At 39.9% G+C, this 14,070-nt stretch overlaps 1 protein-coding gene and 1 pseudogene across 1 annotated transcript; one reads left to right on the forward strand and one right to left on the reverse strand.

Annotated features, from left to right (window-relative positions):
* The first annotated feature begins 3,304 nt into the window (after positions 1–3,304).
* On the forward strand, positions 3,305–4,249 carry LOC100763148 (olfactory receptor 7E24-like). The gene has a single exon (XM_027386679.2). The coding sequence runs from the start codon at positions 3,416–3,418 to the stop codon at positions 4,247–4,249; it is 834 nt and encodes a 277-aa protein (XP_027242480.1). The 5' UTR covers positions 3,305–3,415.
* A 5,351-nt stretch (positions 4,250–9,600) lies between these two features.
* On the reverse strand, positions 9,601–10,140 carry LOC113832185 (annotated as a pseudogene).
* Positions 10,141–14,070: the final 3,930 nt, after the last annotated feature.

Genomic DNA, 14,070 nt, shown 5'->3' on the forward strand with positions numbered 1-14,070 from the left:
CCTGGGATGAAGCCTACTTGATCATGGGGAATGATTTTTCTGATATGTTCTTGGATTTCTTGGATTCGGCTCACCAATATTTTATTGAGTATTTTAGCATCGATGTTCATGAGGGATATCGGTCTGTAGTTCTCTTTCTTAGTCATATCTTTGTGTGGCTTGGGAATCAAAATGATTGTAGCCTCGTAGAAAGAGTTTGGCAATATCCCATCTGCTTCTATTGTGTGGAACAGTTTGAGGAGTACTGGTATCAGCTCTTGTTTGAATTTCTGGTAGAATTCTGCAGTGAAGCCATCTGGCCCTGGGCTTTTTTTGGTTGGGAGGCTTTTGATGACTGCTTCTATTTCATTAGGGGTTATAGGTCGATTTAAACTGTTTATCTGATCTTGATTTAATTTTGGTAAGTGATATTTACCCAGCAAGCTGTCCATTTCCTTTAGATTTTCCAATTTTGTGGAGTACAGGTTTTCAAAGTATGACCTGAAGATTCTCTGGATTTCCTTAGTGTCCATTGTTATATCCCCCTTTTCCTTTCTGATTTTGTTAATTAGCATGCTCTTTCTCTGCCTTTTGGTTAGTTTGGCTAGAGTTTTGTCTATCTTGTTGATCTTCTCAAAGAACCAACTCTTTGTTTCATTGATTCTTTGTACTGTTTTCCTAGTTTCTACATTGTTGATTTCGGCTCTCAGGTTGATTATTTCCTGGTGTCTACTCCTCCTTGGTGTGTTTGCTTCTTTTTGCTCTAAAGCTTTCAGTTGATCTGTCAATTCTCTAATGTGACTTTCCTTCAGTTTCTTCATGTGGGCACTTATTGCTATGAACTTCCCTCTTAGCACTGCTTTCAGAGTGTCCCATAAGTTTGGGTATGTTGTGTCTACATTGCCAATAAAGTCTAAGAAGTTTTTAATTTCTTTTTTATTTCTTCCTCAACCCAGGAATGGTGCAGTTGGGTGTCATTCAATTTTTGTCTACCCCAAGCAGGTGGGTGCAGGCCTGGGGTGGTCCAGGGTGAGTGAGTGATCATTTGGGTGGTGGTTGGGTAAGGGCAGAGATTCACTCACCTTGTTCCTGGGTTGGTCAGCGGAAAGGATGGAAGAGTGGGGTGCTACCAGATTCAGGGAGCAGGGAGCTCCTCGCTGCCTGGGTGTGTCTACCCCAAGAAGGCATGGGCAGGCTCGGGTGTTTGTGTGTGGGGGTGTGTGTGTGCGAATGTGTGTGGGGAGTGGGTGGTCGGGGTGAGTGATGTTTTGGGCGAGAGTTGGGTAAGGGCAGAGGCTTGCTCACCTAGTTCCTCGATCGGTTGGTGGAAATGCTGGTATCCCTTTTCTTGCTCTCCTCTATTCTTCTCCAGACTCAACCTTCCTGCTCCCTCATGTCCTCCTCTCACCTCTTCTCCTCTACCCTTTCTCTTAACTCCCTCTCTCCTCCCCCATGCTCCCAATTAGCCCAGGAGATCTTGTCCTGTTCCCCTTCTCCTGGGGACCATGTATGTCTCTCTTAGGGTCCTCCTTGTTTCCTAACTTCTCTGGCAATATGGATTGTAGGCTAGCACTCCTTTGCTCCATGTATAAAATCCATATATGAGTGAATAAATACCCTGCTTGTCTTTTTGTGACTTTGTTACCTCCCTCAGAATGGTTTCTTCTAGTTCCATTCATTTGCCTGTGAATTTCATGATTCCATTTTTTTCCCCCACTGAGTAGTACTCTTCTTATCCATTCTGTTAGCTTGTGTCTTTTTATATTTGAGTTAAGACCATTTATATTGAGGGATATTAATGACCATTGATTGTTCATTCTTGTTTGTTTTAGATTTGTTGGTGTTGCTTGAATTGTTTTTGGATTTCCACCCCTTTTTTTCTTTTGGCCATTTGTAAGGTGGGATTATCTATTGCCTATGCTTTTGTGACTGCAGTTAACTTCCTTGGGTTGGAGTTTTCCTTCCAGAACTTTCTGTAGGGTTGGATAAGTGGCTAGGTATTGTTTAAATCTTGTTTTGTCATGGAATATTTTGTTTTCACTCTCTATAGTGATTGAAAGCTTTGCTGGGTATAGTAGTCTGGGGTGGCATCCGTGGTTTCTTATTGTTGGTAGAATGTCTATCTAGGACCTTCTGGTTTTCAGAGTTTCCATGGAGAATTTAGGTGTAATCCTGATAGGTTTACCTTTATATATTACTTGGTCTTTTCCCCTTTGCTGCTCTTAATATTCTTTCTTCATTCTTTATGTTTGTTGTTTTGATTATTTCATGGCGAGGGGACTTTTTGTGTATGTGTGTTCCATTCTATTTGATGTTCTATAAGCTTGTACTTTCATTGGCATGTCTTTCTTTAGGTTGGGATAGTTTTCTTCTATGATTTTTTTCTGCACCTTTGATGTGGGTTTCTTCACCTTTTTGTATACCTATTATCCTTAGGTTTGGTGTTTTCATGGTGTCCCATATATCCTGAATATTTAGTGTTAGGGATTTCTTGGACTTAAGATTTTCTTTGGTTGATGAGTCTATTTCTCTTACCGTATCTTCAATGCCTGAGATTCTCTCTTCCATCTCTTGCCTTCTGTTGGTTATGCTTGTATATGTAGTTCCTGATCATTTACTCATCTTTTCTTTTTTTTTTTGTTTTTTTTTGAGACAGGGTTTCTCTGTGTAGCTTTGGAGCCTATCCTGGCGCTCACTCTGGAGACCAGACTAGCCTCGAACTCACAGAGATCCGCCTGCCTCTGCCTCCCATGTGCTGAGATTAAAGGCATGCACCACCAACGCCTGGCGGAGAAATATTTTTAAGGCAAAGAAAAAAATTACCTATAGAAGACACTGTAACATGGAAATAACTTTCTGTTTAGGAATCACAAATTTTTATTTAGAGACCTGGACTTCACACCGTCAGATATATTGTAAGAAAAATAAGCTTGTTCCACATTATTGTAATAAAAGACATATGTTTAAGTGCTTCAAGGTTTTGTTTTATTTGAGTGACTGTTTTCCTAAAATAAGTCTTGTACAAAATACCAATTTTGTCTTAAAGGTATTTGCTTTATTTTATTGTGTCTATAGGCCAGCTATCAACAGTAATTCTAGCCTCAAATCATCTAGATTACTGTATTCAATATGGCTCTCATAACAGGTAACACATGATGTATGAACAAAACACTATTTAGAATATGACAATTGCCACAACTGCATAATTATTAATGATGTCACAATAAGCTTGAGAAAATAATATGTGCACTTACTTAACTCAAATCGTAAGAGGGTCTACATGCTGGTACCATTGTTAACAACATTTCTGATTTCCTCCAAAAGATGTTCAAGATATAAAAACAGGCAAAATGCAACATCTGTGCCAGAATTCCACTTCATTCTATTCTCAGAAGATCCAGACCTACAGCCTGTTCTCTTTGGCCTATTCTTGTGCATGTACATCTTGGCCCTGTTTGGAAACCTGCTCATCATCCTGACAGTAAGCTCTGACTCCCATCTCCACACACCCATGTACTTCTTCCTCTCCAACCTGTCCATGGTTGATATTGGTTACATCTCCACCACTGTTCCAAGGGTGATTGTGGACATCCAGACTCACTGCCCAGTCATCTCCTATGTGGGCTGCCTGACACAGATGTCACTGTTTGTAATTTTTGTGTGTATGGATAGCATGCTTCTCTCTGTGATGGCATATGACAGGTTTGTGGCCATCTGTCACCCTCTGTATTATCAGGTCATTATGAATCCCAGTCGCTGTTGTGTCTTACTTCTAGGGTGTTTCCTTCTTAGCTTTGTAGACTTACTGATGCACGAAGTGGCAGTATTAAATTTTTCGAAATGTGAGGATAATTTTGAAATTTCAAACTTCTTTTGTGACCCTTCTGAGCTACTTAAACTTGCCTGTTTTGAGACGTTCATCAATAATATAGTCAGATACTGTACAGGTGCACTTTTGGGGTTACTTCCTATTTCAGGAATCATTTTCTCTTACTGTAAAATAGTTTCCTCCATCATGCGATCACCATCATCAAGTGGGAAGCAGAAAACCTTCTCCACCTGTGGGTCTCATTTGTCCATTGTTTGCCTGTTTTATGGAACAGGACTAGGGGTGTACTTCAGCTCCTCTCTGTCACATTCTCCAAGAAATAATGCAGTGGCCTCAGTGATGTACACCGTGGTCACACCTATGTTGAATCCCTTCATCTACAGCCTGAGGAACAAGGACATTAAAATTGCCTTAAGGAAGATTCTTAGCAGAGTGTTCTAATCATTGAGATTCTTTGTGCATTTATATTCATATATCTATATATTAGCTGTACATGTAAATCCCAGTTAATATCTCACATTATCACTACTTCACAATATTGCAGGATGTATGGTGTTCACTAGGGTTGCACATATGGTGGATGGAAACTGTGGTGGTTTGGAAGAAAATGGCCCCCAAAGGGAATGCACTATTAGGAGGTGTGTCTATTGGAGGAAGTGTGTCACTGTGGGTGAGGTCTTTGAGGTCTCTTTTGCTCAAGCTTCCTCAGTGTGTCAGCCAGTCGACTTCCCATAGCCTGCAAGATGTAGCTCCCTCAGCTTCAGCACCACATCTACCTGCACGCAGTCATGTGCCCAGTCATGATGATAGTGATGTGAACCTCTGAAACTGTGATACACCCAAATAAGTGTTTTCTTTATAGGAGTTTTCATGGTCATGATATCTCTTCATATCACCAGAAAAACAGTAACAATGAGAGAAATTGGTACCAGAGACTGGGGTACTGCTGTGATATGCTGGACCATGTGTTTGTTTGGAGGAATTTTAAGAGTGTATCGATATCAGATGTGGACATGCAAAGTTTGGAGTTTGTCCGACTGGTTTTTGTCTTGCTTTGGTCCAGTGTGTTTCCTCACTGTGCTCCCTTTCCTATGTTTTGGACTGGTAATGTATATCCTCTGCCATGACATGTTTGAATTATGTAACCTGCTTTTTGATTTCGATTTTTACAGGGGATTACAGTTAAGGGATTACCATGAATCTCAGAAGAGACTTTGGACTTTGGCACAAGTTTGAAGCTGTTATAGACTAGGGAGTCTTTTGAGGTTTGACTGAAAGCATTTTTGCATTATGATATGGATATAAGCTTTTGGGAGCCATGAAGTGGAATGTGGTGGTTTGAAAAAAAATGGTCCCAAAGGAAATGTCATTACTGGGAGGTGTGGTTTTGTTGGAGGAAATGTGTTACTGTGGGGGAAGCCTTTGAGGTTTCTTTTCTTCAAGCTTTCCTCAGTGTGAGAGCCAGTTGACTTCCTGTTGTTTGCAAGATCATAATGGGCTAGACGTCTAAAACTGTAAGCAAGTCACTCCAAATGAATGTTTTCTTTATAAGAGTTGCCATGTTTTAATGATGTTGCTCAGAATGGTTTCTTTCCAGATGATGATTGAGAAGCTAATCTAGAGAAAAAAAAAGGTGCCAGGTACCACAAGAGTAACAGAACTGTGCTGTTTTCTGGGATTTTGTTTTTTACTTTATTGTTGTTATTGTTGTTTTTAAATGGATTGTGCTGGATGTCTCTACAATTTTGTTCAAATGACTGCAGAACCTGGAAAAGCTGTTGCTGCTATTTATGCATAACATACTTGCTATTATTGGCATGTATATATATATATATATATATATATATATATATATATATATATATATATATATATATATAATTTGAATTTTTGGAAACTTTAGCTGTGCTGTCAACTTTGGAAAAAAGTATCCCAGTTTAACATGTTGAGTTGGCATTGTACAGAAATTAACAGCCATATTGGTCTAGAAATGTTGAACTTAATTTTTTTCCATTTGTACAGGGGTAACACACTCTATTAAATATGTAAGGTCTTATCTAAGTGGGTTTGATTACAAAACTAATAAAGGATTCTCTAAATAATAAAAAAAGAGTTGCCAAGTTTATTGTATTTCTCCATAGCAATAGAAAACCCTAACCAAGACATGTAATTTGTTTTTAATTTGAATTAGAAACAAGATTGTTTTACATATCAATCCCAGTTCCCACTCCCTACCACCCCCCCCCAACTAAAACCCTACTTATCATATATCCTTTCTGCTCCCCAGGGAGGGTGAGGCCTTCCATAGGGGGTCATCAGAGTCTATCGTATCCTTTGGGATAGGGCCTAGGCCCACCCCCATGAGACATGTAGTTTTAAAAGGGCACAAATAATTGAAGTTGGAGAGATGCAATTTTTTTAGGGATGAATGGTGCACATTGTTGAACAACCTCTTGTGGAATATTCTTTCACACAGTGTGAATATGTGTCACTGTCATTGGTGTAATGGCCTTTAGCTAGTCAGGAAGAGGCTAGGTGGGATTTCTAGGGACAGAGTGCTCTGGGAAGAAGAAGGAGGAGGAGAAGGAGCAGGAGCCAGCCAGCCACAGAGAAGGCAGGATTGGCAAAATGCAGACGAGATTATGAGCTTGTGGAAGAATGTAGATAATTTATGGGTTAAATGGGTTAATTTATGAGTTATGAGAAACAAGCCTAAGCTAAGGCCAAACTTTCACATTTAATAATAATTCTCCATGTCATTATTGGGCAGTTGATGGTTCTGACAAAAATTCATCCATAAGCGCTTACAATATGAATGTAATCAACACCTAAATATCTATGCACAGGAGCCAATTGAAAGGGGTCAGTCTGCTGAGATTGTGTTTTAGAAATGTCAGAGAACCAGGCTTGCCACCCAGGCTGCCTGAAAATGACCTGAAAAAGTAATTCATGAATAGACATGTAAATGTGGAAGAGGAAAACCCAAGAAGGCTTCATCCTTAGGCAAAGAGCTATAGGCAAAGAAGGATTTATGGGAACAGGAGAGATACCTGTCCATAATACCTATCTGCAAACTCAGCCCTACAGAAATGCTAGAGGAAAATTCCAACCCAACCCAAGGAAGTTATCAGCATCCAGCAAAATACAGGCAAATCCCAAAAAAGGAAACACACACACACACACACACACACACACACACACACACACACACACACACTACTGTCACCACAACTACCACCATCACCACCAGCACCACCACCACCACCCAAAACAAAAAATAACAGCAATTAACAATCACTGGCCATTAATATCCTTTAATACCAATGGACTCAACTCACCTATAAAAAGACCCAAGCTAACAGAGTGGATAAGAAAACAGGATTCATCCTCTGCTGTATACAAAAAACACACCTCAACTTCAAAGACAGGCATTACCTCTGAGTAAAAGGTTGGTAAATGATTTTCCAATAAAAATACCTAGAATTCCTAGTATTCAATGAAAATGAAGGCACAGCATACCCAAACTTATGGGGCATTCTGAAAACAGTGCTAAGAGGAAGTTCATAGCACTAAATGCTCACATGAAGAAACTGGCAAATAGTCACACTAGAGAATTAACATCACAACTGAAAGGTCTAGAACAAAAAGAAGCAAACTCACCCAGGAGGGGTAGATGCCAGGAAATAATCAAATTAAGGCCTGAAATAAACAAAGCAGAAACAAAGAAAACAATACTAAGAATAAATGAAACAAAGAATTGGTTCTTTGAGAAAATCAACAAGATATACAAACCTTTATCCAAACTAACCAAAAGGCAGAGAGAGAACATGCAAATTAACAAAATCAGAAATGAAAAAGGGGATATAACAACAGACACTGAGGAATTCCAGAGAATCATCAGGTCATACTTTGAAAACCAGTACTCCACAAAATTGGAAAATCTAAAGGAAATGGACAATTTTCTGGATAGATATCACTTGCCAAATTAAATCAAGAACAGATATGCAATTTAAATACACCTATAACCCCTAATGAAATAGAAGCAGTCATCAAAAATCTCCCAACAAAAAAGCCCAGGGACAGATGGTTTCAGTGCAGAATTCTACCAGAAATTCAAAGAACAGCTAATACCAATACTCCTCAAACTGTTCCACACAATAGAAGCAGAAGGGTCATTGCCAAACTCTTTCTACAAGGCTACAATTACTTTGATTCCCAAGCCACACAGAGATACAACTAAGAAAGAGAACTTACAGACCAATATCTCTCATAAATATTGATGCAAAAATACTCAATAAAATACTGGCAAATCAAATCCAAGAACACATCAGAAAAATCATTCCCCATGATCAAGTAGGCTTAATCCCAGAGATGCAGGGATGATTCAACATAAGGAAATCCATCAATGTAATCCACCGTATAAACAAACTGAAAAAGTAAAACCATGTGATCATCTCACTAGATGCTGAAAAATCTGTACAGGATGATATTTAAGCAATCATTTCTTGTTTATGATTTTTCTTCTTGATAAGGAAAAAATATCCAGATATAAGATAACACAGCCTTGTATCAATTCAGCACTGAAGTGCCTAATAGGAGCCCAGAGAGACAGGGTCACTATTGTTCGCAGCTAAAAATTAAATGATAGTTAAATTTCTGCCTTTTTTCCTCTCTAGGAGGCTTGGAGGAATCTTACATTTGGATGCTAGTTACCTCCCCACCCATCTGTCAAAGTGCCTGAAAGTGTCCTGGGTTCAATATTCATAGGTCTATTCTTGGAGAAGAAAAAAAGAAGTGTGGGTGGGTGTAATGGGTGGATACTCTTTTGAGCCCATCAAGAGATTCTAATGAACTTTTATTTGGACATTATTAATATCCAAATCCCAAATGTGTGTTTTTTTTATGTTACTTTGGGTTTCCTTTCTCAAAAGTTCCCTTCTTACGAATGGCTGACTTCCATGCTGATACTAAATGTCATGGCTATTTCCTTATCTCCTGTGTTCTCCTCCTCCAGGAAGCTACTGAGATTTACAGCATGCCTGTTCTGGAGTTTTTGTTTTTAAAAGCAAATAAAATTCTCGTTGATCTTCAGAGAGAGAGAGAGAGAGAGAGAGAGAGAGAGAGAGAGAGAGAGGGAGGAGAGGGAGGAGGGAGGGAGGAGAGAGAGAGAGAGAGAGAGAGAGAGAGAGAGAGAGAGAGAGAGAGAGAAACTGGATTCATTTCCAACTACCTCATGATGACTAGATCCCTACCCTCTTCTGGCCTCTTTGGGTGTATATGCATGCATTGCATAGACATACATTTGGGCAAAGCATCTGTAAACATAAAATAAAATAAAATAAAATAAATTGGGGGAGAGGCTGTGGGAAAGCACCACAAATTAAAAATTTTAAACTGGTAATTCCAAGTAATTACCTTTACATCGGTCTTTTCTTTGTTTCCACAATGAGTATATTTGGTGAGGATTCCTGAGTATTGAGCCAAGAAATCAATAGAGAGAATAAAACATTGTGGAAAGGAAGATGAGTTCAGGATTTATGCTGGACCCTTGTTAGTCACAGCTTTTTCAAAAGAATTCCAGAGTAGTGTCTCTCAAACTATAGAATGCACTGGAATCACTTGAAAGACTTAAGGAAACACAACATCTAGAAAGTCCTGTGTTGAGAGGTCACCTAAAGCAGGGGCTTGACAACAAGGCTGGGCTGGGCAACACAGTGAAACATTGTGTCAAGCTAAAAAGTAAGAAAGTTGGAGATGTGGTTCTGTTCTTCAGGTTGGGGCAAACCTCTGCTTCAATGGGCACTGCTTCCCAGAAGGTGGCTGCCTGCAGACAGGATCATGAACCCTTGCGTGGCTAGCATGTTGTCAGCATGAGAACCACTGTTGATTACATTGAAAGGTAGGACCCACTGGATAACTTCAGGGTTGCCAGCCAAGTCCGTGATGTGACGGTATACCCCTTCCCCATGGTACCAACTTTTCAGACAGCCAGGGACACTGCCAGTATGGCATTTGCACCAAATTTAGATTTATTTTTCGTGCCACCCATCTTGATGATCAGTTTCTTCATTATCTCTTGTTTCACAACATTTAGTTTCTTTCTAACCAGAGCAGGTGACATAGTTGTTTGATGTGCCCCAAAATTTTGAGATCCTTTCCCCAGGAGCACATCTTATCATTGTCACAGAGTTCCAGGGCCTTATGTGTGTCAGTGTAGGCACTGTTTGGCAAAGCAGCTTGGAAGAGACCTTTTGAAGTGCAGAGATCAACCTCAACAGTGGTATTCTCAGAGAGTCAAAAATCTCTTTGGCATGAATCTTGAGAATAGACATGGTGAATTTCTGGCCTTTGGATTGCCACAGAGGAAAGAAACAGGTTTCTGCAGACACAGAAGAGAACATTCAGTAGAATTTCATAATAATAAAAAGAATTACTAAAGAGAGCCCAAACCGAAGTAAAAGTGGAAATGAAAAACTAAGATGTCAACAAAAACTTCACAACTAACCTCTTGAGAACATTCTACTTCTCTTCTGTTTCCTCCATTAACCCTAGGAATTCCTTAGAGATTGCAATATTGTGGACCAGTGTGAGTAATCACCAGCTCTGTGCATTGAGTTTCTAAGGTTATGTAAGAATAATTAGTTAGCCCATCCCTTTAGGTCATCGGCTTGTTCTCTGTAATTCAGGACTATATAACCCTGTTTGGCCTTTCTACAGTGCTCTGCATCAGGAAGCTCTTGCTATTATGTTCACTTTGGTATTCAAGAGTGAGCTTGAGCCATTGCCAGACAACAAGCAGGGGAGGTTCTTCATACTCAAAGCCCTTCATCATGGCCACACAGACCCACAGTTTATTCATGTAAGTATTGAGGGAATTGAGGATGAAGAGGAGACTACAAGAATAATTATTCCTTCCTAATCATACGAACTATGATAATTTGGGATTATTTTAATAAAAATTTGAGACTATTTACTGTGATTTTATAGCTGTAATAGCAGTCCTCAAATTCTCATTGAGGTATTCACAGTCTCACTTCTCCTCAATCCTATGACCAAAGTGAGCAGAAAATAAGGCAACTCCATTGTTCCATACACAATCTAAAGTACTGTGGCTATTCTCGTAAGGCTGATTAAATAATTACACTTTTGAAGAAAGCTACGATCTCTGTGTGCATGACTATTATGGTCTTCCCTGGGTGTAAGATATGTGCTTTTGATTTTATGCATCTTAGTTTATCTGAATAGATGGTCCAAATTTCAAATTATAAGCTCTTGCATAAATATTTTAGAGAAGGTGGAAGACAAAGACAGTATTTCTGTGTACCATGTCTTCTTTGCATTATGGTTTCCAGATCTTTATAGGGGAAAGTTCACTTCTGCTGCGTGAGCTGCTGGTTGTATAGTCGAGGTGCATTCGAACAGTCTCAAAACATTGAAATACTAATTCAGCTCAGTCTTTTCTAATTCTCTTGGTCCACATTATCTTCCATGTGCTTGAAATATGGTCTCATCATGTTCCCAGCAGTTTATCAGTGAACCTGCACTCATTTGGCCTCACCCTCTGAATTGCTGGGTTTATAGCTCCACATAGACTGCATTCTATTTTTCTTGGTGTCTTTGCTGCCTTTGGCCTCCTCCATCATTCTGAGGCTCAGAAACTAAGTTTTCAATGTGCAAATGAGGTCAGGTCTCTATATCATCTGTAGTTTGAAAACATGAGAGCTTTAAAAGAAACATCCTGCTAAGATCTTTGGGTATCTTCTTAAGACTATATGATTAGTAATACATGAAAATATGCAATATGCATGAAATAATGAATAGACATGAAGCTATTAATATGAAGTAGAGTGGGGTGAGTTAGAGTCATATAGGGAGCTTGAAGAGGTGAAATGCGAGGAAGAGATGTTACTCTATTATCATTTGAAATACAAAAATAATCAAATAAAAAGAGTAAGACCAAACCAAATAAAAAACACTGGAATCAAAGAATGACACATTTGACTTGAATTATTTTGTCTCTGCTATTTATTTATGTGAATTGGGAGACATTATCAGTAAATCTGAGACACTTTCCTTCTTATATACGTAGTTTTTATATATTGATATACATTATAAATTCTACGTTCAATTTTTGGTGTCATAGGGCCCAAGGTTTCATTGCCACAGATGTGAAATGAACAATAATTTTTTTCTTTTGTTTTATTAGTTCAAATTAGGAACAAGCTTGTTTCACATGTCAATCCTTTCTCCCTCTCCCTCCCCTCCTCCCCAACCCTACTCCCCACCCCTGAGTTACTGCCCACCCCATCTACCCCCTACTCCCCAGGCAGGGTAGGGCCCTTGATGGCGGCTCCCCAAAGTCCACTATATCATCCTGGGATGGGCCTAGGCCCTCCATGTGTGTCCAGGGCAAGAGTGCATCCCTTCATGTGGAATGGGCTCTCAAAGTCCCGTATTACACCAGGGAAAAATACTAATCCACTAACAGGGCTCCCTAGAGTGCAGAGGCCTCCTTATTGACATCCATGTTCAGGGGTCTGGATCAGTCCTGTGCTGGCCTCCCAGACAGCAGTCTGGGGTCCATGTGCTCCCCCTTGTTCAGGCCAGCTGTTTCTGTGGGTTTCATCAGCCTGGTACTGACACCTTTAATCTTCATTCCTCCCTTTCTGCAACTAAGTTCCAGAGTTCAGTTCAGTGTATATCTGTGGATGTCTGCCTCTGCTTCCATCAGCCACTGGATGAGGGCTCTAGGATGGCATAAAAAGTAGTCATCAGTCTCATTATAGGGGAAGGGCATTTAGGTTATCCTCTCCACAATTGCCTAGATTGTCAGTTTGTGTCATCCTTGTAGGTCTCTGGAAATCTCCCTAGATCCAGATCTCTCCTTGGACCTATAATGGTTCCCTCTAATATGGTATCTCTCATCCTGCTCCCCCCTATTCTTCCCCCAACTCCATATTTCTGCTCCTCCATTTCCTCCTCTCCTCTCCTCTTCTCCTCCTCTCATTCTGGCAGCCCCCTCTCCCCTACCCTCATACTCCCAATTAACTCAAGAGTTCCTGCCCCTTCCCATTCCTGGGGTCCAAACATTTTTTCCTTAGAGTCCTTCTTGTTTCTTAGTTTCTTTGTGAAGAGGATTGTTGGCTGGGAAACCTTTGCTCTATGTCTAAAATTCATATATGAGTGAGTACATACCATGTTTGTCTTTTTGTGACAGGGTTGCCTCACTCAGGAGAGGTTCTTCTAGTTCCATCCATTTGCCTGTTAATTTCAAGATTCCATTGCTTTTTTTTCTGCTGAGTAGTATTCCAGCAGTAGTATAAATGTAACATATTTTCTCTACCCATTCTTCAGTTGAGGGGCATCTAGGTTGCTTCCAGGTTCTGGCTATACAAACAATGCTGCTATGAACATGGTTGAACATATGTCCTTGTTTTATGGAGGTGCATTATTTGGGTATATGCCCAAGAGAGAAATTTCTGGATCTTGAGGAAGACTGATTCCCATTTTTTCTGAGCAACCACCATACTGATTTCCAGAATGGTTTTACAATTTCACACTCCCACCAGCAATGGAGGAGTGTTCCTTTTTCTCCGCATCCTCTCCAGCATAGATTGTCATTGGTATTTTTAATTTTAGCCATTCTGACAGGTGTGAGGTGGTATCTCAGAGTTGTTTTGAGTTGCATTTCTCTGATGGCCAAGGATTTTGAGCACTTTCTTAAGTGTCTTTCAGCCATTTCAGATTCCTCTGTTGAAAATTCTGTTTAGTTCTGCACCCCACTTTTTAATTTTATTGTTTGGTGTTTTGGTGGTTAGCTTCTTGAGCTCCATGTATATTTTGGAAATCAGTCCTCTGTCAGATGTGGTGTTGGTGAAGATCTTTTCCCATTCTGTGAGTGGTCGTTTTGTCTTATTGACAGTGTCCTTTGCCTTGTAGAAGCTTCTCAGTTTCAGGAGGTCCCATTTATTAATTGCAGATCTTAATGTCTGTGCTACTGGTGTAATGTTCAGGAAGCAGTCTCCTGTGCCAATTTGTTCAAGAGTATCTCCCACTTTCTCTTGTAGAAGAGTTAATGTGGCTGGATTTATGTTGAGATCTTTGATCCATTTGCACTTAAGTTTTGTGCATGGTGACAAATATGGATCTATCTGCAATCTTCTGCATGTCCGAGGCTAGGTGTGCCAGCACCATGTGTTGAAGATGCTATCTTTCTTCCATTGTATAGATTTAGCATCTTTGTCAAAAATAATGTGTTCGGG

The sequence above is a fragment of the Cricetulus griseus genome, assembly GCF_003668045.3.
Source record: "Cricetulus griseus strain 17A/GY chromosome 1 unlocalized genomic scaffold, alternate assembly CriGri-PICRH-1.0 chr1_1, whole genome shotgun sequence".
NCBI lineage: Eukaryota > Metazoa > Chordata > Mammalia > Rodentia > Cricetidae > Cricetulus > Cricetulus griseus.